The sequence below is a fragment of the Peromyscus maniculatus genome, chromosome 4 (genome assembly GCF_049852395.1).
Source record: "Peromyscus maniculatus bairdii isolate BWxNUB_F1_BW_parent chromosome 4, HU_Pman_BW_mat_3.1, whole genome shotgun sequence".
NCBI classification, from domain to species: Eukaryota; Metazoa; Chordata; class Mammalia; order Rodentia; family Cricetidae; genus Peromyscus; species Peromyscus maniculatus.
The window spans coordinates 103,644,772-103,671,095 of NC_134855.1; the positions used below are offsets into that span (position 1 = coordinate 103,644,772).

The following is a 26,324-nucleotide window of genomic DNA, read 5'->3' on the forward strand; positions in this document are numbered from 1 at the left end:
TTGGGTAACAAAGGGTCTCCAAATTGTATTGGAAAAATAAATCCTAATTAATATCACTCCTGTAAAAAACGTGAGCACATTTTCCACAAATGATTTATGTAGAAGAGAAGAAAATACACATACTTTTAGAATATCTTAAACTTTTTATTCCCTACTATTGACATTTTGTCTTTCATCTTCTTTCAAGGTTTTCTACAATTTCCAACTTATATCTGTATTTAATACTGCTTTATTCTGCTAGACATTAACTGACTGCTTTCCTAAATCTAAGGATTATATAGTTTTAGTATAAATATATATCACATATTTTCGTAAAATTTTGACAAAACCAAATAAGCATGCCTTGTTTTAAGTCCATGCTCTTTCTACTGTTTATAAAATCTGATTTAATGATCAAAGTTCTTGGTTGCCACTCTTCAGTCAACAGCCTTCCTTCTGCACTGCCACTCACTGTTTACATAATAATGAGCAATAGAAAACCAAGGACATCACGTTCATCTTAGTTCCTTCTTTTGACACTATATAGAATGTGAACTTACAAAAAAAGAAAGAAAAAGAAAAGAAAATCAAAGAAAAGAAAAGGAACAAAGACATCCCGAACTGATTACATTCAAATGAGCTGAGTTCTGTCACCATGGAAGGCCACAGTTCACTCTTTAACTGTATACTGCCACTGCACAAAATACTTGAAAATTATTTTGGGATTGCTTTCAAAGCCAGCTGCATACTTTCAGTATTATCTAAATTTAGGTATTTTTTTGAAACTGGTATTTGGTGCCAAATACAGGTGAAGACAGACAAGTTTGTTAATACTATTTTCAAACAAGGTACAAACACAAAGTTAGTAGCGTGTTACTTAAATGAACTTTGACTGCAATTCTCAAAGAGCAAACCCAAGAGGCTTTGGGCAATGGTTGGTGGCTGACATTAGAGCATGGTCACTATGCAGGTAACATTCACTTCGCTGTCTATGTTCTGGCATATTTGTTTAAAGTGACATTCTGAGAGTTAATATGCACTCTTTTTAAAAGAAATACCATTAAAAAAAAGAAATCTTAATCCTTTAAAGTATCACTGTCAAAATAAGTGCTATGCAAGGGCTCTGTTAGAAAGTAGTTCTTCCTTTATCAATAAACACTATTTTTAAAAACTTGAAAGCAAATAACTTATTTGCTCTCAGGCTTTTAAATCTCAGCTGAAGATAAAATAATCTGAAATTTCTAAGGTACTAAAAACAAAAGAGCAACCCCAAATGTAATAAAAACACATCAAGAACCAAACTACAATTTCTGAGCTGCACTGTTTATTTTGCTGCTTGAGCCCTAGGTGACAGTGTGCCACTGCGAGTAGGGGCCATCTAACCTTTGCTAGCTGCAAGTACAGAAGTAGACGGACACGGTTTCGGAGAATTGACATTTTGCAAAATGCAGCAAACGTTTTCATTTATACATGAGAAAAGGAAGTGTTCAAAAGGGTATGAATTTCAAGTTATTGCAGGTTATTTGTGAGAGAATTTCTGCAGGAACAACATGTTTCAATTTAACCAACAGTAGCGTGTCAATGTGTTTAAAATCATGACAAAAATCTTCACTCTGGTCATGTTGCCCATGATATATTACTACGGTGTTGTATGTTTAGGGCAAGATGTCAACACAGCATAAATCCCATGGTGTTTTGGTTTTCTTCTGGAGATTAAAGCTGTTTATCTTGGGATAAATGCAGCAGCAAAACACAAACCAGTTGATCAAAAAAGCACTTCTGCCATAACTCCAATCACTTTCAGGACACACCAACCCACAGGGGTTTTGCCTTTCCAGTCCTTAAGGATCACATCTCTGCACTGATGCCTTAAGCACGCCTGCAAAGCTTGTTCTCCATTAAGCCAGTTTACTGACCACAGCCTGGTTCAGAGAATTTAGTTGGTTGGTCCATTTATCTAGTGCAGTATATCGGGCACCACCCCTCTTCTGATGATCCAGTTCAAGGAGCTGGTTGACTTGATCAATTCGGCCATGAATAGTGCTGGAACCAAATAAGAAAACAAGGTCTCTAGTCATCTCTGCTAAGCACATTACGCAGAACACCTCACCACCAACCAACACACACAACACAATTAGTTTGCCTACTTGTAATGAGTGAATTTAGTACTAGTGTTAATTATACCATATTGCCTTACTCAATTCTTAAAAAGATGTCAACTTCATCATTTTTCACCAGAATGACACCTACATCATGAAAGGTAATGACACCGGCCATGCTTTCAAAGTATACTACTTTTAATAACATAAAAACTGCTCTGTAACAGATAGTGCTTACACCCTATAGGCTGGACATGGTGGAACTCATCTTTAAACCCAATACTTGGGAGGCAGGAAGACAGCTGGTCTACATAGTAAATCCCAGGCCAGCCAGAACTACACAGCGAGACCCTATCTCAATAAAAAAATAAAAAAATAAAAAAAAAAAATAAATAAGATAAAGAGGACAACTTTAGGGAGCTGCTTCCTTCCTTTTACCATGGGGTCTTAGGATCTATCTCAGGCTGTCAGGGTTATGCCGTGAGTGTTTTAACTTGCTGAGCCATAGTAAGTCACTGGCCCAGTAATAATTTCTTAGCAGTATGTAAGTCATATATCAAATGAGAAACTTGTCTGAAAAATGACTTAGAACCTTTCCAGAGATTATATATTCAGTATGCTCATTCATTCACAAATGAAAGAAATCACATATATATTTCCTATTAGCAAAACCATAGCCCCAAGTGCTTGTTTGTTTTAAATGACAAATCAACAATTGAGTTGCCATCCTTTCCATCTCTGCCCAAAATTTATGGTTACTGTGATGTTTGAAGGAGTGGTCCCCACAGGCTCATACATTGAATATTTGGTCCTATCTTGGTGGAACTGTTTGGGAAGGATTAGGAGGTATGTCACAGGGGTGGGCTTCAGGTTTCAAAAGACTCCAGCCCTTCCCGGTCTCTGTCTGCCTCCTACTTGCCAATAACATGTGAGCTCTCAGCTGTGCCTTTGCCCCATCAGCATGGACTCTTTATTTTCTGAAACCACAACCCGATGAAGTGCTTTCCTTTCTAAGTTGCCTTAGTTTTGGTATTTTATTACACCAACAGAAAAGTAACTTAGTTCCAAACATCTTATAATTTAAAAAAGTTGCCAAGGGGGCTGGAAAGAGGGGTCAGTGTTTAAAAGCACTAGCTGCTCTTCTAGAGGACCTGAGTTTATTTCCTAACACAGAAGCTCAGTGGCTTACAACCATCTGGAATTCCAGCTGCAGGGGATCTAACACCCTCTTATAGTCTTCAGAGGCACCTGTATTCATATGCACATACCAGACACGCTAATAAAAATTAAAATAAAAAAAAAAAAAAAAGCCAAGTACTTACTTATCCAGTATGCACTGCACCAGCAAGCTTTCCACATCAGCTACGTCTATGTTTAGCTCCTAAGACAAAAGATTTCATTATATAATTCTACTAGTTAACATTTAAAAAGACTTCATAATTTTATATAATCATTTGGCTTTAATCTACACCACTGAAAGGAAACATTAATGAGGGGTTTCATTTTTTCCCTTCTTTACCACAATGGTGATTTAATCCAGGAACCTGCACACATTAGGCAAGTGCCCTCTTACTGAGTTACAATCCCATCTGTGAAGAGATTTTTTTTTGGATGATTCTGGGCACTGAACCTAGGATATTGTGTATGTACTATACCACTGAGCTCTCCAACCCTCTTTGCACATTTAGGGTAGGGTGTCAGGAAGTTAGCCAAGATGGCTTACATTTACTCTGCAGCCAAGGTGGGCCTTGAATTTACAATCCTCCCACCTTAATCTCCCAAACAACTGGGATTAGATTTACGATTCTAGACCTGGCTTGAGATTTTAAACAAAGCTATTCTCACATCAGAATATCTCACAGAATACGAGCATGATAAAGGTTCATTCTGTCACCTTCTTTCCTTCTGGTGCCAGGGACTGAACTGCCATGAATCTGCTCACAGCAGGCAAGTGCTCTGTACCAAGCTATGCCCTCAGCCCTCTTCTAACTTCTGGGGTTCACCCCTACTCCATGTTTGCAGTGGTTGGGACGGGACCTTTATTAACGCTTCACTCTCTTCTGTCTGAGAATAAGGAAATCTTAGAAATAGATTTGTAATTTCTCCCATACATTAAAACTTTCTTCTGTTAAAGTAATTTACATTAAGTAACACTGAAAAATCAAACCTGTAACTTGGCACTTGGAAGGCAGAAGCAAGAGGATTAGGAGTTCAAGATCATCCTCAACTACATAGTGTTACATGAGTTTACACACACTCTAAAAAGTTAGGCTAGGTAACATAAAACCTGTTTCAAAAATCTTTCCAAAATGAAGCTCTAAAGTTATATTCTACTTTAAAAAAATGCTACAAGTCCAAGTTAGTCACTTTTAAAAAAGAAAGATGGGTATACTACAACTGTAGGCACAAATCATAAACACTAAAATCCACAAATACCTTAGAAATAAAAGGAATATGTATTCTTGTGTAAGGCTTAATTAACTTTATGAGCACTTGTGTTCTGATGTTTCGTAAAAGCTCTGAAAGACAAAGAGAAAAAAAAATTGTGAATGTCTTCATGAATCATTTACGTACAGGCCCCGTTAACTCACTACACAATTTACCTTCCAAACCATTTTGCTTTGTAAAGACACAGGTGTCTATATTTTAAAAATCCCAGGGTGGCAAAAGCAGTCTAATTAGAGGCTGCCTCTTCCCGTTTTTGGTTCTCTAATTATGTTTATGTCACAACTCTTCTAAAATATTTCTGTCTTCTCAACATCCACCATTCATCATTTCTTTAACACATTTTGTGAAGTTCTGACTCCCACTATGAATGACTTGTCCTAGGGCTCCCACAATCTAGTGCATTACATCTTACACTTTCATTAACTTCCATATACAATCTTCACTCTGTAGCCACAGTTGTCCTGGAACTCAGAGATGCTCCTGCCTCTGTGTTCCTAGTGCTGGATTAAAGGCGTGCATCACTATGCCTGGTCCATATACAATTCCTCATATACAACTGTCTTTTCAAGTAAAATTTATGACTAGACTGGAGTTCATAGATAATGCTTTCATATTTTTCTCTATTTACAAAGTATAGTACCACTCTAGGCTTATAAAATAAATAAAAATAAATAAAAATCTACTGAATGAAAAAATGCAAAGCAGAGAACCAGAGAGCATTACTTCTGGTGCATTTGATATTTAAATATTTAGTACATTGCTCCTAACAGTCACTTAAGCACCCTCAACAGTTCTTAAATTTGTTGGTTTTTCAAGACAGGGCTTCTCTGTGTAGCCCTGGCTGTCTTGGAATTCACTCTGTAGAGACCAGGCTGGTCTTGAACTCAGAGATCCACTTGCCTTTGCCTCCCGAGTGCTGGGATTAAAAGCATGCTCCACCACTGCCTGGCCCTCGATAGTTCTTAACAGATGGGAGCACTGGAGGCCCCAACACAGAAACACTGGAGCTGTCTGAGGCCCCGACACAGAAACACAGAGATAATTTCTGACTTTGGCAATTCAGCAGAAGGTATTAAGTCTCACTCATTCTAAGAACACTTCCCAGTGTTATCTTATTCTCTGGAGGAAACTCATCTCAGCATCCTCTATGAGTACAGCCTTTTGACAATCTTAAAAACTAGGTTTGGATTTAAGCATCAATAATCAAATTGCAGCAGTATTTATATTAGAACAAAAAGGTAAAGGAAAACAAATGCCATGTATAGACCTGGTATTCCTATGAAGTTTGCTAATGATTTATACAACAGTTTCATATACTATGGTAGCACTTAGAAAAACTTCTGTCCTTTCCTATGGCTATTGAATTCCATATAAACCCATAAAGAAGCATGTTCATGACAACAGCAAAGAATTCAGGCAGCCAACAACATACCTTCAATGTGTTCTCTTATGAATGGATCATCCATGATGTTGCTGTGATTTGTTTTCAGAATCTTTTCAAATTCAGTGATGTCATTATTCTGATAGGCACTAATAGGAAAAAAAAAGGCATAAATGTTACCACATATGAAGTACTGTATCACATCATAATCCAGAGTCTACTTCTCAATCTTTATATGCAAGAACCTAAGTTTATCATTATTTCTGTCACAGAAGTCAAAATTGGATACACACATATACAGCCTCCCAAAAACTTTTCCAGAACCAAATAAACACATTACTCAAAAAAACTTTAAAGCTTTTTCGTTTACTAAAGGAAAGAGTAAATGAATCTTTTTGTTTGGGGAAGGGGATGTTATACAGATACATTAGTAATTTAAGATAATCTCAAATCTTTGTTTTGTTCAAAGTTGACAATAAAATGTTTATTATACTAGTTGATATTTTCAATTGAATTGTGCATTTCTGATCCCTAATTGATCTTAATGAAAGAAACCAAGTTTCATGCACATTATCGAACAAAAGTGCTTGGCCTTAGCTTTCAAATAAGAGAGCATATCCTTTCTGAAAAAGAAAATACAGCTTCCTAATTTTTATCTTCTAGAAAGCTACCAGCAACTGCAAAACCTTTTCAAAAGGCTTGATTCTCAAATCTTTCTAGCTTTAAAATCTCTCCACCTGTCTAGCAGAAACATGAGTGACAGGAATGCCAAGTGAGCACACACAGAGGCCACAGTGACAGAACCCCCTGTTGCAGAAGGCCAAAGGCTGATTTATGTCCAAAACTCTCCTTCGGGATCTGGCACCTACTCTTGAAACAGCTGTGTAAGGCACTATGGGATTGCTCAAGGTGCTGAGAAGGAAGAGGCCAACCTTCTGGATATGGCACCACTGTGTGCTTTACATGTAAGACATATCATCAACCATTCTGCACGCCCTCTGCTGTGATCCATCTGTTGGGTCGCAATGTAACTTCATGTTAGGGGCAGGTGATTCAAGTACTTCAACAGCAAATATTTTCCTCTAGTCTGCTGGCAACTGACTAGGAAGATAAAATTAGGAAGTATTACTTTCTTACCTACCCCAAAACACTGTAATGCACAACAGGAGGCATTTTCAAGTAGTGAAAACATTGCACGCATATTTTATCTTACATACATCTATATTTTGGCTATACGAGATTTTCCCATTAAGTAGATTTTATTTTTATTTACTTGCTTGAGTAAAAGTGTATCATTATAATAACTTTTTGAGTTCCACTATAGATGCTTCACTGGGGGTAATGAGACATAATAAATACAGCATAATTATTACTCTGTAAAAGTATGACAAAGCAATTCTTTAATGTATTTTATTGTACTTAACCGATTTATATAACATTAGTTTCTAATCAAAACTTTCATTATTTCCTTAATCTTTATTGATTTTTAGCAATCCAATGCTATAAACAAAATATTTTAAAAGTATTCTTGCAGAATACTCAGGTGGTGGTGGTACATGCCTTTAATCCCAGCACTCATGTGTAAGACGAATCTTAAAAGGTCTTATTAATAAGAACAAACTCAGGGCCAGGTATTGGGGTGAGTACTGGAAGATCAGAGAGACAGAACAAGCCACAGCGAACCTCACCTCACCAACTTCTCAGCTGACCCTGTATCCTCAAACTGGAAGCCTCTGAGTCCTCACCCGAATGAATCTCAGCTGAACTGCTACTAAAAACCTAAAAGCTTAACCAGGCTCTAGTTCCTGGTCCTTATATACCTTTCTGCTTCCTGCCATCACTTCCTGGGATTAAAGATGGGGGTCACCATGCCCAGTGTGGCTTTGAACTCAGAGATCTAGACGGATTGCTGCCTCTGGAATGCTAGGATTAAAGGTGTGTGTGCCACCATTTTCTGGCATCTATATCTAGTGGCTGTTCTGTTCTCTGAGCCCAAATAAGTTTATTAGGGTGCACAATATATTTGGGAACACAATATCACCACATTTATTTGGGTCTGAGTGGCTGCGGGCCCGGGCAGGACTGGAGATAATTCCAGCTACACTCATGAGGCAGGAGTTCAAGGCCAGCCTGGTCTACAGAGCAAGTTCTAGGACAGCCAGTGACAGAAAGAAATCTTGTCTTGAAAAACCAAAAAAACCAAACAAATGCTAAACTCATTTAAAAATATTTCAAATGTTAATTTGTAGCAAAAAAAAGCAAGATAATCTAACAAATATATACAAATTAAACACTTGAAAAAAGATTAGAGAAGTGTCCTTTCATAGCCAAACAAACTTGATTCAACAAATATTTAAAGAAATTTAAAATGCGAGCAATGGAAGAATATATCGATTAGTATAGCAATGTAAGGTATTTACAGCAAAACTTCTCCCAAAGACTTATTTTTACTTAGGACTAAAATTAAGGTTTCTTTTTCTGTTTTTGGGGCAAGGTCTCACTATGTAGCCCCAGCTGGCTTGGAACTCACTATGCAGACCAGCCTTGCCTCAAACTCACAGAGATCCTCTCACCTTTGCCCCACAAAGTGCTGGGATTAAAGGTGTGTAGCACTACGCCTTGCCCTAAAAGTTGTTGTGTTTTTTTTTTTTTTAATGTCATTTTTATCTTGTTGAGAAAGTATGTTGTTTTTTATGCCTCTTATTACTGAAAATTTTTTATTTATCTTGGACTAACTCACAACTGACTTTAGACTGAAGGTAGGCAGAGGTATTAATATTGAGAAACCAAGTTTTGAGGTATTTCCAACTAGTTAAAACTGTCAGATATGCCACACACACAAGCACATGGTTAATAAGAAAACAAACAAAATGGAAATAAATAAAAGAAATAAATAACAAAAAAAAAAAGAAAAAAGAAAACCAAGATGGGCCTGGTGGTATAGGCTCAAAAGAGGCCAAGGCAGTAGGATTCAAGTTCAAGGCAAACCTTGGCAACTGGGTTTACTCTCCCATACTGGAGTCAAGGAAAACAAACCAAGTGAGACTTTATACATAGTCCGTGACTAAGAGAAAGCACAATGGCTTCAAAAGATAAAATGACGTGGACTTTGGGCCTTTACACAGACAGACAAAAACAAGAAGCTGACCGTGAAGTACTCTCTGCTGTTGTCTGCCGCCCTGCCGCCCCGCCCCCGCCAGCTGCTTTAGAGAAGGCTGCCTCAGGGAAACATAAATCTTACCTTACTAAATTTGTCATTGCTAGAATTTCTGGATCATTTTTATACGGCTTGGCCTAACAAAGAAAAATAAAACAAAAACAAATTATGTATGCATACTGAGAGAGTACCTCTTATTTCCCACAAGGTAATCAGCTAGTAAGAACTGAAAAAGTAGACATACCTCTTGTGAGTCAAATGGATTTATTCCTGATTTCATTAGCATATTTGCTAAGACCAAATATTTTAAACAAGTGGTTCGTCTTGGGCTTCCTGATTCATCATAATTCTTGAAAGCTTCAAAAAAATCAGTATGTGCCTTTTCAAATTCACCTTCTCTCAAGTGCATTTTACCACCACACTCTGCAAAGAACACACAGGAGAAAGAACACTTTCAGCTAGGCAAGAACAAGATTAGTTTATGAAGATCAAATGAAGGTGATTGCATTGGCTTTTAACTGTACGTCCTGCATGGTACCCCCAAGCAGCCCTGGGTAGTCACAGTATTTAACTGTACGTCCTGCAAGGCCAAAACCAGGGTAGTCCCAGGTTTAACTGTATATCCTGCATGGCAGCCGCAGGGTATACCCAGGGTTTATACCTTTATTCTATAAAGCAAGTTTACTGAATACCAGCTGTCACTGCAAATCTTTACCACTTCTACTGAATAGGAAGTCATCTCTTATGTCATTACAAATCACGAGTGTTACACTAATAAGGTGACTTTTTTATAAAAGTACCTTTACTACTATGACCTTGTTAAGACAAGGACCCATGTTAATTTCTAACAGATCACTTTATGACTTTCTACTTTACCATTTATGGTCAGTAAAACAGAAACAACCTAAGAGTCACCGAGTCCCACGCAGTGACTCCCGGTATCTTCCCTTCTACTTCTCTCTAACCCAGACTTGCCTCTGATGACACCCATGATCAGTGGGTGAGGGATGGCAGACTTGATATGAAGTGATTGCTCATAGAGTGCTTTAAGCTTTTTGTTGTTCTTCTGTGCCGTGTACATTTGAATCTCCAAAGCATAGATTTCTAATAACTGGGTACCTTTTTTCAGGTCATCTTCTCCATCATCAGTCTAGGAAAACAAGTATTTTTAGACAGGACAGAATGCAAGGACAACAGAGTAATTTTTATTAGCATTAATCTGGGAACCTTATATCCTCTCTGTATAAAAATGCATTAGATTTTACTGCATCATGGCTAATTGTATAGTGATCAAAGGAAACTTCATATGCCTTTACTATACTGTTACTGGATAGGAAAAAGGGCACCACAAGTTTTTGTGTGTATAAAATATTTGTTTAAAGAAAAGGACATTCATTTATTTACTTAGGAAAAACTGTGTGTGTACCATATATGCATGGTTATGCATTCCTGTGTGTAAGTCAGAGAAGAACACTGGGTCTCTCACTGAACCTGAAGCTCACTGTTTATTCAGGTAGGCTGGTGGTCAGCAAGTTCCAGCAATCATGCTTTGCCCCTGTTCCCAGCATTGGGGTTACAGGCATGCATGGCCACATTGACCTTTATCAATGGGTGCTGTGGATCTAAATTTGTGCCTCCGAGCCTACTTAACAAAAGTGTTCTTACTTACTGAACCACCTCCCCAGACTCATGCATTAAAATCTGATGTTGGAAGGCCCTTGCCGTCAAGTCATCCATCCTTCACATGGTCAAGGAGGAAGCAATTCCCACAAGTTTTCCTCTGACCTCAACATGTACTCTGTGGTATGTACATGCTTGTATACCCTGCACCCACTTAAATGTAATTAAAAAAAAAATCAATGTAGCTTTATATTTTTAGCTAGGAGGTATACTAATGGTCTTCCTTAAATCTTCACAATTGCTTTAAATTCATATATTCAATCAAGACAAACTTCCCCAGTGCATCTAGCGAAATAGAAATATGCTAAACTTCTCATCTCAATCTTTCTTCAGTATGTCAATCACATGGTGACCCTGAAAGATGCTCTCCAAACGTGAGCCTTAGATAGTATATGGCCTATAGTAAAATATAGCTATAAGTATTACTAAACAAAAAATACACACACTAAACCTAATTTATTGTTTGAGTCTTTGAACTTAAAATGCAGTTTAGTTATCCATTAATAAATCATAACCAGATTACTATACATCTGTCTCAACACAATTTCTCTCACATTAGACACATTAGAATACATCACACCTGTGCTATATTGGATTGCAGACATATAGACCATCACTCCAAATTTATCTGAGAGTAATGCTACAAATGACTTTTGTCATGTATCAGAATATAAAATGCCTTTCTTATTTATACTCATAAAAAACTCCTCCCCTATATTCTTAGAGCAAGTAAGTAAATACAAACCTTACTACGTATTACATATTACTACACAGTACAAATTTACTACATATTAGAAGGGGCTTATTTGCTCACTGAGAACTATACCTCATTCTATGAAGGGTAAGAACTGAAACAAACCATTTGGATCAGAGGTCTCAACCTGTGGGTTGTGGCCACTTGGGTAGAGTTGAATGACCCTTTTACAGGGGTCACGTGTTAGAAATTCTACATATCAGATATTCACATCACAATTCATAACAGTAGCAAAATTACAGTTATGAAGTAGCAACGAAAATAATTTTATGGTTGGGGTCACCACAACATGAGGAACCATATTAAAGGGTCACAGCATTGGGAAGGTTGAGAACCACTCATTTAGACAAATACAGAAATCAGAAAGTCACCATCACCCCCAAGCAAAGACTCCTTATATAGCCCAGGCTGGCCTTGAACTCATGATCTTTTAAAAACTTATTATGTTTAAATTTAATTTTTGGGATGGATGCTTGAACACAAACATTTCTAAATTAATTAAATACTATTATTTCATGTTTTTATCATAATGAAATATTAAGCAAAAAACAGGAAATGTTACCTGACAAGACTGATGTAACTGGCGTAAAATTTTTTGAAGCTTTCCATATTCTTCTCGTTCTAAATATAATTTTCCAAGCTGTAAAAAAAGATTATTAAGATCAAACGCTTTTAGCAGGAGGTATGTATACTTAGACACTTCATTCAAGTCACCCACCCACTCTTCAAAAGGAGGAACAAAAGCAAAGGTTACCTTTGTGTTTGTCTTAAACCACAGTCTATCATTCTTAGCATCTTTCAAAGCTTCCAATGTTGTTTCATAAAATTCCTGCAGTAAATCCATCTGACATAAAAAATCAGAATTCTATAATTGTAAACAGCAAATTTGTACCTGTTAATAAAGTTAATTTGAACAAACTAAAAGTGCATCTTTGAACTTTAATACATGTAAGATACACTACTTGTTTCTTACCAAACGTCTTCTATAATCCAAAACATAAAAGAGATCATGTTTATAACTGTTAAGATGTTTTTGTTTGTTTTACAAATCCAAGAAATATATTTTCTCATGTAACTACATGGCAATAAGTTCTAATGCCATAATAATCAGGTTTGTCCTTCCCAATCTAATCACTCATTTTGTACCAACAGAATGATATGCTGTACTTTTAAAGTATACACACATTTTATTTACTCAGCCTTTATATCTTCTATAAAGGAAACACTAAGCAAACTCAGAGAGAGGGAGGAAGCGGGGAGGGGAGAGGGAGAGAAAACACACACAACAGCACTCCTCCTATCAAAATGATTTTGTTCTTCTGTTTTGAGACAAGGTCTTGCTCTATAGACCAGGCTTTCGGTGATGGAGTTAACCTTATCCTCCTCATGCTGGGATTACAGGTGTGAGCCACCACACCTTGTGTATATTTTTTGAAAAGTCCTATTTTTCTCTCAAAATGTGATTAGACAATTAACTGGGCTGCATAGCTCTCAAGTCACAGGGTAACCTTGGAGCTGGATGGAGGAAAAGTCTAGTTAATTTTATGTGGTAGTTTAATCACTACCAATTCACTAATCTGTGTGCTTCTCCCCCCATAACAAGCATTGTTTCCAACCATCTTAAGCTCCTCTACTAACCCTCTTCTATTCACAGCTTTGATCCTGGTAACTGGATCCCTTAATCTCTACGTACCAGAGAGGAGAGAGAACCAGGAGAGCAGGGGAGCCTGACATTCTCAGGATTACTGACAGCATGGAGTAAGTTAGAACACCACCCACATAATAGTTCCTCGGCCTTTCAGAAGGCAAAAAGCTCTCAGATAACAGCATACAGAAGCATACAACCTTTTTAAAATTATTCAATTCTATTCCTCTGACATTTGGCATATTTATAAACACAGTACTAAAAATGTTCTTATGATTCTTGTTTGTAAGCACCAAAAAATATTCTCCCGCTTAATTTAGTGTTATTTATTTAGATATAGCGTCTCATGCAGTCCAGGCTAGCCTTAAACTCACCTCCCCCCCACCCTCCCAGGATGGCCTTGAACTCTTTCTTATTCCCACTGCCCCCACCTGGAAAGAACTGGAACTACAGGCATGTGCCACCAGCCAGGCTGGTCTCATACAGCAAAATTGCCATATGTAACTTACTCTAGAACCATCATCATCAAGTGACAAGGCTATTGTCAGAATAGCCTTGTTCTGCCCATTTTCAGAATAGATGTGGAAAATACAAAGAATGACAATAAACTATCTCAAGAAAGAGAAATAACATCTGGCTTAAAAAAAAAATGTGTGTATGTGTGTTTCAGGGGGAATGATGATAAGAACATTGGTCAGGAGTACAAAAAGATACCAAATGATATAGAGAATATCTTGTGTTCAAATACCAGAGGGTAAGAAAGCTTAAAAAAAAATTCAAGTAGCCAGGCAGTGGTGGTGCACGCCTTTAATCCCAGCACTCAGGAGGCAGAACCAGGCGGATCTTTGTGAGTTCGAGGCCAGCCTGGTCTACAGAGTGAGATTCAGGAAAGGCGCAAAGCTACACAGAGAAACCCTATCTCAAAAAGCCAAAAACAAACGAACAAAAACAAGTAAAAACAATCACAGGAAAAAAAGAGGAATGAAATACATAAAACCATCATTGCCTTTGTTAACCACCACATTCTAGAAGAACCAATCTCCCTTGCTCACCTCCCCTTTATCAGCTATCACCATGCATCCTTGATTATAGAGCACCTATCGAGACTGTCACAGGATAAGTACTTCTCAAGGACTTTAATTTAATCAAATGTCATAACTTGTGACTGATGTTCAGTATTTAACACTCCCAATGGCTGAAATGAAGACTGGGGGTGCAGAATGGAATCTGAATTGAATACAGATCGGCCCAAGTTATTTGTAGATAATATTTAAGGATCTAAAGATACTACTAAAAAGAGATTAGGCTGGATTTATTACCTTTAAATATTAATTAGTACCAGAATCAAGAAAACAGAACATATTACTTTTACAGCACACTAATAATTATTAACTAGGCCTTTTCTTTAAAAAAACAAAACAAAACAAAGTCATGGCAGCCATGGTGGCACATGCCTATCAGCACTTGGGAGGCAAAGAGGGCAAGTCTAGGTGCCTAAGGCCACCCTTGACCACAGTTAGGAGGCCAGTTTGGACTACATGAGACGGTCTCAAAAGGAAAAGGAACCAGCACAGCAGCAGCACCCCAAACCCACAGAACCGTTACTTTAAATAACACATTGACAACTCAAGAGGAAAAACTCAAGTCTAACCTGTTTAGAAGTGGAGATATAATCAAGGATAGAATTAATGGACTTTTCAGAATAGTTCCTGGTAACTGCACTCCGAATATAGGTCAAGAGTTGCTTATATCTGTTCATCATTTCTGGAAAGTTTGTCTGTGAGGAAAGAAAAATGCATGATTGGAGGCAGGACTAGAATTCAGCACAAACCACTGCCCACTGAATTGGACCTCGCATAATTCATGATATGCTCTTACAAAGGAGGAAGAACGCTATCGACATGCTACCTTACACACAAGATGACACAAACTAATGTCAGAACTCAGCCTACTAAACAAATGAAACTTGTATATTTTCCAAGTTTCAAATACTATTCTTCACTGCACAAAACAACTGATTAAAAAACAATTAAGATACCAACTAAATAACTATGCAGATATCAACTATTTCTCCCCTAAATAAAGATTCACCCTAACTTTCTAACAAGAGTAATATGTTTCATTTCTCCCTTGAACTGGCTGGCTTTCCATAAGGTCAAAGAACCTCCTTCAAGTTTCAGGACTCATCTCATGTAAGAAAATTATCCCGGTGTGGGGTGGGGTAGTGGTGGGGAGGATCTGTGAGGAGTTGGGAGAGGGGAAACTGGACTTAGAATATATTGTGTATGTATACACACACACATATACATACATACATATATACATATACATACACACACACACACACACACACACACACACACACACACACACACACACACACACAAATCTACTTTCAATTAAAAGAAAGGAAATCATCCCATACAGGGCCCTACTCATAGTAGACAGTTAATGTTGCCATTGCGACAGTATGTTGTACGGCTGTTTATAAACTGTTTTGGGTTATTTTAGGACACAAGAAAGATCTGGAGAAACAAAGGGATACTACTGAAATGCCCAGCAGTTAGATCCTATTTGGGGAGTGTGTCATGTAAGTCAATGTTGGAGTCTAACTGTATAATCTGGTCTAGTCTCTACAATCTCTTACTGCTACTAACCTCTTTCATTGATTGATTTCTTTCAGGGAAATGGTGCGCTGGCAGGTATAAATACTTTCTTCTGGTTATTAGGGTAAGGATTAAAGGAATGATAGTTAGCTACAGGCATCTGTTTTCCTAACTACAAAAGTTTCATGAGGACATAACTAACAAGGACTATCCTATAAACAACCTACTAAACCTGAAGTTAAAGACCGCATCTTTTAGAAAGAGAAAGATGATGAGATAGGATGGTCTCAACTTTGACATTATGTTTTGGTACTAAAACAGTATTTTAGATGAAGGTATTAGGAATTATTTCTCATCCTATTTAACTGTAAGCTCACTGGTGCGATCTGAATGTGAAATGCCCCCGTAGGCTTGTATTTGAATACCTGGCTGGGGGACTGTTTGAGAAGGCTGTGGGAGTTTCAGGAAGAGGATACAAGTCCTTGGGTGACAGCCTTAAGGTTACAGCCCAGCTCTACTTCCTGTTGACACTGTTTCCTGAGTGCACACGTACATGACCAGCCTCTTGTACCTGCCACCATGCCATTCCTGCCTGCTGCCACACCTTTCTTGGTATGCTACACTGCACCCTCTCAAGTGTAAGTCAAAGTAAGTCCTCTCTTCCTTAAGATGCTTTTGTCAGGGGAATATCACAGCAAAGAGAAAATAACTAATATACTCATTCCTGCCTACCCCACCCCCATTATCTGTGAGGGTGTGTAAAATAAAATTGCCCCATGGCATGATGTGGAGGCCAGAGGACAGCTTGTGAGACACATGGGTCCCAGGGATTGAACTCAGGCTGTCAGACTTGGTGGCAAGCACCTTTCTTTACCTGCCCATACTGACTGCTCTAAGACACTCATTTTAAAATGTTATGTTAGATGGACATGGTAGTGCATGCTTTTAATCCCAGCACTAAGGAGGCAGAGGCAGGTGGATCTTCGTGAGTTCAAGACCAGAGTGGTCTACAGAGCGAGTTTCAGGACAGTCAGGGCTAAATAGATAGACTGTCTCGAAAAACAAAAGAAAAACAAAGAGAGAAAACTAACTAAATATATATATATGTGAACAAATAGAGGCAGGAACCTTAAAATTATGTTAATTGTAATTAAAGAGTGAGAGATTAAGTAAATTGGTTGCACACAGAGCAAGTGAAACAGAACCTTCTAACTGTACTGCCCAACACTGCACAGCTACACAGGTTCTACTGTGGATCCAACTAGAAATTGGGCGCAGACACCGGTGACTACTGTTGTGGTCTCCTACTTACAGATGCTGACAGAAGCAAACAGTAAACTAGGAAGACAGTACCATGACACAGCTAACCCTTTCCTATCTTTCCCAGCTCTGATCAAGGTAAAACAGAAAAACCAAGTCTTGAGGGTAGTCCACAGTTTAAACGGACTAACACCAAAGCCACTGTTAAATGCGAAGATAGCAAGTTTTAAGGGAATCACGTTTTTTTGCAAATCACAGCACCTTAAAAGTTGACATTCAGCATTTAATGTTACTGTTTTTTTTTTGTTTGTTTCGCTAATTCACCTGCTGCTTCCCTATTTCTCTAGGTTATTAATTTAAGAAACATTGGTGTAATATCATCATAAAAAGAAACAAATCACAGGGGCTTTGTGCAAAAGCACACTTTGAAGTAGAACCAGAAAGAGTAAATACAACACACATGATTTTCCTTTGTAAGCTACATTTAAATTAAATATATAAAATATTAACAGTGTAGATGTTTTGAATGGTTCTGATATTTGGGGTCAAAGCCTGAGCTCAAGGAGCCACTCTTACTAAGTATGGGAGATGATGCCATGGTCAGAGAACATCTGAAAGAAGCTACAGGAAGAATGGAACAAGCCAGGCCTGATGGCATGGAACCCAAGTGCTAACCAGAGATGGGATAGAGAAGTGACCAGGAGAGGAAGGAGGCATTCAGAAATACGGACACTAGAAAAACAAAAGTGCTAACTGGTTTGCAGGAACCTTTCCATCAGCCTAGTTCCTGGACCCGCTAAGAGCTTAGCCTCTGTTCACATGCACTCTTACTTTCTACCACATTCTACCAAAGACAGTATGGAGACACACATCTGTAATCCCAGCATCCTGAAGGCAGAGGCAAGTTCAAAGCTAGCCTGGCCAACATAGCAAGTTCAAGGGCAACCAGGGGTAGATAGAAAAGCTTTTAAAATAAAGCCAAAGGAGAAGACAAAACAGTTCCTTGATCCCTGGTGATGTAAAATTCCTATCTGCAATTAGTTCTCTTTATTATGTGTGTATGTGTGCACTTAAAGGTGCATTTGTGTGTCTGCAAAGGGTCTCTCAAAACCTGGAACTCACCAGTTTGGCTAGACTGGCTAGTCACCAAGCCCAGGAACCCTACTGCCTTTACCTCCCAGCACTAGGATTACAAGTGTGTGCTCAGATTTTATGTGGGTTTTAGGGACTGAACTCAGGTCTCCTTATATTTGTGAGAAAAGTCTTTTCTGGAAAAGTGATATCCCACCCCCTTTCTTCCACGTCTACCCTGCACTCTTCACTTTTGTTTGTCTAGTTTAAGAAAACTGATGATTGGCATTCCATGAAAATATATCAAGGCAGATCCAGCTTTTCAATGAATCACTTACCAGAGAATGTGAGTACCTACTAAATGCTAACTACAGGTAAAACTACAGCCCTGCTCTCACAGCTTATAGCTCACTTGTGGGGAAGGATACAGAGAAAAGTCAATGAATAAGCAAGTCACAAAAAACAGAGATAGCAGAAGAGGCCCTCTAGTGGGCAAAGAGCATTTGAGCAGAGCCATATGGCTGAGAGAAGTGCATATGAGGCAGAGGCAACATCAAAGAGGTCTCTGGGGGCCACGGTAAAGACTTTGGATTTTATTGAGGGGCAATGAGGACCACAGAAGATCTGAAGGAAAGGATGGCATCATCTGAGTTACATATTAAAAGGATGCTCTGCTATCTGTGAGAATAGCTGTAGCAGAGCAAGGATGGATGCAAGACCAGCTACTAAGCCACTGCAATGATGTAGGTGAGAGATGTCAACATGGACCAGAGTAGCAGAGTATACTACCATCTTCTGAAGGGACTCAGGCTTTCTTGATCTGTTGATTGATTGTTGGTGGGAATACACAACAGAGGTCTAAATGCTAAAGTACTTGGTTCCAGTCAGTGGAGAAGAGTTCTTGGTAATAGATGGAATTTTTAAACTCCAAGATAAACCTCCAAAGCAAGTTTTTCAAAAACCTACAAATAATGCTCCTGTAAATATGCAGTAATACACACAATGCACATCTAAAGGATAAATGTGCCATACAGAAAACAATTTTTATCTTCTATTGATTTAAACTAGTGGAAGGAGAGGATACAGGAGGGGTTGGAGGGAGGAAAGGGGAAGAAATGATCTAACTATTTTAATAAGAATTTTAAAAAGAATAGATCAGCACTGCTGGAGTCATAATTTTGCAGCCACACATGGACAGATGTCACTATAATGAGGTTAAAGGAGGAGACATGGGGTATGCTGCAGGAGGCACGGTGAGTTTAATTTCTCGAAGAACAAATCTTACCAACTTGAAGTTAATCTTGATCATCTGTTTCAGTGCTTTGAACCCCCATTCTCCCTTCTCACCTTCGAGCTCCAAAACCTAAAATGGGGAGACATTTTTAGTCAATATTAATGCAGTATTTTTGACAACCAATGTCTAAGAATCGAATAAATTTTTATAAGCTATTCATGAAAATTATTTTCTCCCAAATTTCACTAGCTGTTAATGTAATTTTAAAAAGGATTAAAAGAGAGACTACTTAGGACCCTTGGGTAAGTGAGCTGACTCTAAAGCTCTGTCATATAAAAGGACTTACTTGATTACGCAGGCCCAGAAAGAACTCCCCTACCTGAATCATCTTTAGTAAGAACCACCACTGTTCAGAAGCCAAGAAATCAATGTGATCTGTTCCCAGAAGCAACAAGATTATAGTAATAATAGTGCTGACCACGAGATTGTTTCTCTAGTGTGGATTTCAGGACAAGGACCCTGCTTTACCAACAGCTTAATTAGAAAAGACAATAGGAAACCTTTCTGAAATAAATCCACAATGCAACCCTTCTGGCAGAATTATCATAAATATCAAACACACATTTCTGAAATAAATTACTTTGGATCTAATGCACATTTATTTGGAAATAAAATGCCTGCTTCATGTGTTGGACACTTGGTCCCTAATGGATGGTGCTGTCTTGGGAGGTTGTGGAACCCTCAGGGTAGAGCCTAGCCAGAGAAAGCGAAACACTGGAACTTGTCTGGGGCACTATAACCCAGTTCCACTTCAGGTCCCAGTCTCTCTCCTTGCTTTCTGGTTGTCTTAGTCACCTTTCTACTTCTGTCATAAGACACCAGAGCCAAGGCAACTTATGAAGAAGTGTTGAACTGGGTGGACAGTTTCAGAGGGTTAGAGTCCACGGCATGGAACAAAGGCACGACAGCAGGGACAGCTGAAAGCTCACCTTGATCCCCAAGTGGGAGACAGAGAAAGAGAGACAATGGGCATGGCATGGACTTTTGGAGCCCCAAAGTGACACACCCCCTCCTCCAAGGCCACACCACTTAATCCTACCCAAGTCCCACCAACCGGGGACCAAGCATTCACACATATGAGCCTACAAGGGCCACTCTCATTCAAACCATCACACTAGTCCATGGAGATGGGAAGAATCCCAGTAACTGCTCTGGCCAATACGGATTCCCGGCTATGAGGGACGACTACGTCTTAAAGTTAACGGAAATACTGTCATCCTTGTTTTTGGTCAGATATTTGGTCAAAGTAATGAGAAAAGTAACTGATATAGCATCATTAACAAAAAACAAACAAAAACCTTCAAGACATAAAATCAATTGCATACAGACACCTTTTGGAAGCTGCTTAGTGCTGCTTTTGGGTCATCTTCTTTCAATGCTTTGGAATTATAGTACTGATTTTCCAAATCCACATTGGGCTCAGAGTTACTATCTTCGGAGTATTCCTGTGTATTGGAAAGAGAGATAACAAATGAGAAAAAGAAACTCAAAAATGGCACTACAAAAAAGTGAATGCTGCTAAGATAAAATATTATTTTTGTATAAAACAACCTTGAACACTAATCCTATTTTAAAAATGGAGAAGGAATAAAGTATACAGTAAGATATAAGTTATTTTTCTAGGTCGAAACTAGCACTTCCAAAGGCTGTGAAGGGGCACAGAGGACGCAAGCACGGAGCCCTGAGTTTAAATCTCAACATGAACGTAAAGAACCAGGATAACTGTACGGTGCCTGTAACCCTACATCACGTGGAGCTGTGAAGTGGGCAGACAGAGGAGGACTGGGGGGCTTGTGGCTACCAGTCTAGTCCCAGGTTCAGTGAGGCGAGGAAACCTGATACCATCCTCTCACTTCCACATGTGCATATATTTTATACACACACACACACACACACACACGCACACACACACACAGCAAGTAAAAAAAATTCAACAACACTGGTTCTGTGAAATCAGTGAGTATTTTGTAATCCTCATTAATACATGAAAATCTCAGAATTATTTAACCTTTGCTTATATTGTTTCTTGTTGGTCTTTGTTTATTTTGTTTTTTGAGGCAAGGTCTCTCTGTGTAGCCCTGGCTGTCTTGGAACTCACTCTGTAGACCAGGCCAGCCTTGAACTCAGAGATGCGCCTGCCTCTGCCTCCTGAGTTAAAGGTGTGTGCCACCACCTGGCTTATATTGCTTCTTATAGCACTTGTTTTTTAAGCAACTTGCACTCACTGCTGCTGTACTGTTTCCAGTAAGTACTGAATTTATATGGTGGAAACCTTCAGACGTCTGCAGCTCCGTTTCAGTTTCCTTACTTGGAGTTACAAAGCTCCCTGGCCTGGCGAGGCGGCCTTGCGGTGTGTGCAGGTCAGCACACAGCCTGTCTGAGCCCCTCCTTCCACAGGAGCTCCAGGACTGAACTCAAGTTGTCAAGCTCTGTGGCGAGTGCTCTAACCTACTGACCCATCTTTCTGCCCAAAAAGTATTATTTTAGATGGCCACAAAATAAAGGTTATTTTCTCCTCACCTAAAAGTCATTACAAAGGGATATGTTTATATCAAAAGAATGGTACTGGAGGGAAAGAGAATAAAAACAAAGACATGCATATTAGAGTTGTTTTAAATTCAAATAACAGTTTTATTTCTTCAAAAAATACACATGGAATATTGTAAAGGCAGAGGCATGAAGAGAGTTTCACTGAGCACAACATTTAGGAAGCTCAGAAATCCTTCAAGATGGCTTTTTCAGTGGCTCGGTAAGGCACCCCCTCTGCAGAATGAGAGCCCAATGACACTCGTTCTCACAGACTAAAGACCTAGGAAATCCAGCTCGGGTTAGTGCCTGAAACTCCACTGCAACACTTCCTTAAGTACAAGACCAGACTAGGTAAAATGTTCTTCTCAACTCCTGTTACTTACAACAGAACTAATAAAGGTAGAAAATAACTACTGGAGAATAAACAACTGTATCTCAGTGACAGGAGCTGTAACACTAACAGTCAAAGCACACACAGGGACCCCCCAGAGCACCAACTCCTTGCTCTTCAGCCATACACTTCTCCACCATAGAAGGTTTACCTTCCACAAGCTGTACTAGCTTTCCTGGTCTCCTTCTTAACCCTAAAGTTCCGACCTCATGTTAAACAGTCAGAATAATCCACACAAAATGTCTATCATCTAGTATATCTAATAAAAATGACTTCCCACTGCCCACTGCTCACATGAGCTGAAAGCAGCAAAAATCCGACTCCTGCCCACATCCAGCATCTCCTATGGAATGCTTCTCTCATTCACACCGCTGCAGCCATGCTGGCCTTGGCTCACAACTGCTCAGACTTCTTCCCACTATTCCTCTCTTTGCATTTCTCATCTGGATATCTAGGATCTAGCTTCTTAAAATGTGGGTTATGATTCAATGCAGCCAGGGGGTGGGGTGGGGCACACAACACGGAGACAAATGGATGGGACCTGAAGGTGAAGAGGGGTGTCTCAAAAAATTTGACAACAGTAAAAAGACATCTGAATACATAATGACAAAATTAATAAGAACCAAACATTTCTGCCAGCACTAGCCAGATTACACTGTGTGACATCACTGCAGCCTGGGTTGTGAACATAAAAACAGTCGCTTTGCTGCGTATGTCAACAAACAATGTCTCAAAGACCTTGGCTCAGACTTGACTGGTCCTGTTATGATCTGTAGTGTATGCCTCACATACAGTCTTCTGCTCTTACAGAAGCAAATGGATTAATTACAGAGAAGAAAGACTTTAGTACTATTCTACAGATATTCCTCTGCAGACGTCATAGTAGGATCCCTTTGGGTTGTATTGTTAGGACTTCTGATTTTAAAAACTGCTGTCTGACTCACTAACTTGTTACATTAAAAATTTTTTTCATTAAATGGATTTTGGCTTAGGATCAGGGCAGAATTCCCAGTAATTTCCAAAATGGACCTAAACATACTTATGTCATTTTATATGTATTTATGTGATGCAGTAATATCAGCACTGATGGTCACAGATGAAAGTATCAATCAATTGTGGAAAACAGTAAAGATGCTCTGATCTCTGTGTGTCCTATACTCAAAACTCATCTTGCTGTACCAAAAAAATTACATTTTGGCATCCCAAATCTTCCAGATGCAGCCCTGAATCTGGAAATGAATGAAAAATAATTCTGATTGTCATATCACAAAAAGTGTAAGATTTTGGACTCTTACTCAGTGCTCATTTATTTTTGGTTTTTAGTCCAAAACATAAAAAACAAAAACAAACAAAATCAGGCTAGGTTCAAGAAAGGAAAGGCCAAGAGGCACAGTCCATGCATGGCCGAGTTAAATCCAGGACTTTCCAGCAGCGAGGAAACGGAAAATGCTCTCAGGGCTGAAGAGATCAGCTTCAGTCACCTTTCACCCTGAGACAATTAGGACAGGGCTAAAAACAAGTTCTTTCCACTTTCCTCCATACTGCAAGTGCGCCTTCCTAGTCACAACAGAGCCCACTGGCTATTCCAAGAGCTGGATAACGACAACGGATGCTTGAGCTCAAGCAGGAGAATGACAAAAAAGGAAGAGTATGTGGTTAAGAGTACAAGATGGGAGTGAATTCAAGATGTAACTACAAAAAGAACCCCTCATCGGTAGTGGTGAAGGAAAACCAAGTTAAGTACAATAATTACTAATGACTTAGTAACACAAGGTAACAACCAGAAAAGAGAATTAGATGCATTACTGCTAAACTGAATTTGTTTCTGCCAACTGAATAACAATTTGTAGAAGTTTCAATGAAATGTTTTTAGTAGAATCCAAAATTTCAGTCAATCTGTGAATATCCTAAATAAAAGTTTAAGCAACACATGTAAGATAAAAGTTGCTTGGGTATTATAAAAGGGATTTAAAAATCTTAAGGCTCATTTACAGTTTCAGCTACTGATGAAATAACTCAAGTGTCTCCAAAGCATCTGTGATGACCCATCATCTATACTGTATGGGTCTACTATCTTTTCCCCCAATATGCCATTTAATTTTGAGTTCTTGTTTTAACACAAATCATCCTTTTATCTTGGCCATACTGGAGAGAGACTGAACTCAGGCCTTGTGCATTTGGGCAAATGCTCCACCACCAGTGATTTCGCCCAATTCCATCTTTGGAGAAAAGGTCTCATTCAGTTGCCAAAGTTGGCCTTACGCTTGCAATCCTCCTGCTTCAGCGTCAGCCTTTGGCTAGAGGCTGGAGCCACTGGCAGCAGCAAATTCCTCTATAGGAATCTACACAACTGGCTCTCCTTCCCTTCCTCCTTTGCAGCTCCCAGCCTCATGCTCCTGGTTAAATGCACTCACCAAGGCTTTCCTTTCATTCCCAGTTCATTTCAGCAGAACCAACTCTCCTATGTTCATGCTTCTCTCTCTCTACATGACACACATCTAACAGGCTTAATGTCTATTCTGTCTCCTCACTCCTCTCAATCCACTGTGAACTTTTTTTTTTTTTTTTTTTTTTTTTGAGATAGAACCGCTCTACATAGCTCTCACTATCCTGGAACTCAAGCTCACTACGTAGACCAGGTTGGCCTCAAACTCACAGAGATCTTCCTGCTTCTGCCTCTTTAATGCTGGGAATAAAGGTGTGCACCACCACTGCCAGCTATCCACTATGACTTTTAAAAAGCAGAAATGTTCTTATCATGTTTCATATTCATGAGACATTACAAAGTACTCATTAAATGTTTAACTGAAGACTGAGCTAACAATCTAAATTAACAGCACATACCAGTCAGGGTTAATTTCTGACTAAAAGGCAAAATGTAGCCCCTCTGAACAAGGCCCATTATATGGTTTATTTACACATTCATGTCATCAATACAGGTCCTAAGGAAAACACAGTAGGAAAACACAGCCATCAACAGAATGCTTTCTGAGACTTGCCCACTTCTAGCCATCTGCACCAGAGGCAAAGGACACTGGGAGGTAGAGTGGAATGGACTATTATTCTTAAGTGCCAGATATAATACAAATCCTAGTTAGCCATTTGTGTTTCAACTATCCAAACTTAAAAAAAAAAGAAAAGAAAAAAAAAAACCTCACTCAAGTTAACGTGTACTAATTTGTAATTGTAATCTATGTTGTAAATAGGAACCATCTTTTACTCATCCCAAACTTTCATTTTTCAGATGAAATTTTCAAGGAGAGACATAAAAACCACATGATCTAGGATCCGGTTCTCATCCTCAAATGTGTTCTTTGGATTTAAGGACATTATTGTCCCACTGTCTACTAAGTTTGAGGATCCTCGTAGGAGGCTTCCAGTTCTCCCTAAAGCCCAGGCATTGATAAGGGACATAACACACAAGTACAAATTCATTTTGGATGCTCATAGTTTACAAACAAACTTACCATGGTACATTTTAAAAAATGTTTTATTACAAACTAAGTGTATTTATATATGCTTATTACTAATGATTTAATTCATAAATTAGTGGATTTAATTTTATCATTACCACGGGAGAGCTGTCAATTGCTTTTTTAGTTATTCTTGTTTAAAACTCTGAAATTCATTAATACAAAGTATACCAATAAACTAATAGGCCTTTTGAAAATCCACAAAAACTTTTATTCTAAATCAGTATTATTCTCTGACTGTAGCTTTAAGAGGCAGTGTCCAACAATACTGATGTGGATTATATAGTAACACTTCTGAAGGAAACTACTTTTATTGGAGTTAAGTGTTTTTGGTTTTAATGAACTGCTTTTAACCTAAGACAGCATTACCCAGTTTAACAGTTTACCTTAACTGTCAATATAGTTTTCAAAAAGACTTACTTTATGTATAGGAGTGTTTGCATGTATGTATGTATGTGCACCACATGCATGTCTGGTGCTGCAGAGGCCAGAAAAAGATATTGGATCCCCCTAGAATGGAGTTACAGTCATAAGCCACCACGTGGGTGCTGGGAACC

The 26,324-nt window shown here is 38.7% G+C and overlaps 1 protein-coding gene across 2 annotated transcripts in view; it reads right to left on the reverse strand.

Moving 5' to 3' along the window:
- Positions 1-1,281: 1,281 nt before the first annotated feature.
- Cops2 (COP9 signalosome subunit 2) overlaps positions 1,282-26,324 on the reverse strand; it is a 29,895-nt gene continuing 4,852 nt past the window's right edge. The window contains exons 2-13 of one of the 2 annotated variants that reach the window (XM_042276151.2): positions 20,706-20,819; positions 19,366-19,443; positions 14,795-14,920; positions 12,253-12,342; positions 12,061-12,138; positions 10,040-10,214; positions 9,309-9,487; positions 9,149-9,201; positions 5,959-6,056; positions 4,515-4,597; positions 3,401-3,459; positions 1,282-2,022 (exon numbers count right to left, since the gene is read on the reverse strand). In XM_042276151.2, the coding sequence (XP_042132085.2) occupies positions 1,878-2,022; positions 3,401-3,459; positions 4,515-4,597; positions 5,959-6,056; positions 9,149-9,201; positions 9,309-9,487; positions 10,040-10,214; positions 12,061-12,138; positions 12,253-12,342; positions 14,795-14,920; positions 19,366-19,443; positions 20,706-20,819 (1,278 nt within the window). In that variant the 3' untranslated portion in view covers positions 1,282-1,877. Of the gene's footprint in view, positions 2,023-3,400; positions 3,460-4,514; positions 4,598-5,958; positions 6,057-9,148; positions 9,202-9,308; positions 9,488-10,039; positions 10,215-12,060; positions 12,139-12,252; positions 12,364-14,794; positions 14,921-19,365; positions 19,444-20,705; positions 20,820-26,324 lie in introns of both variants that reach the window. The other variant, XM_042276150.2, reaches the window with a different exon arrangement.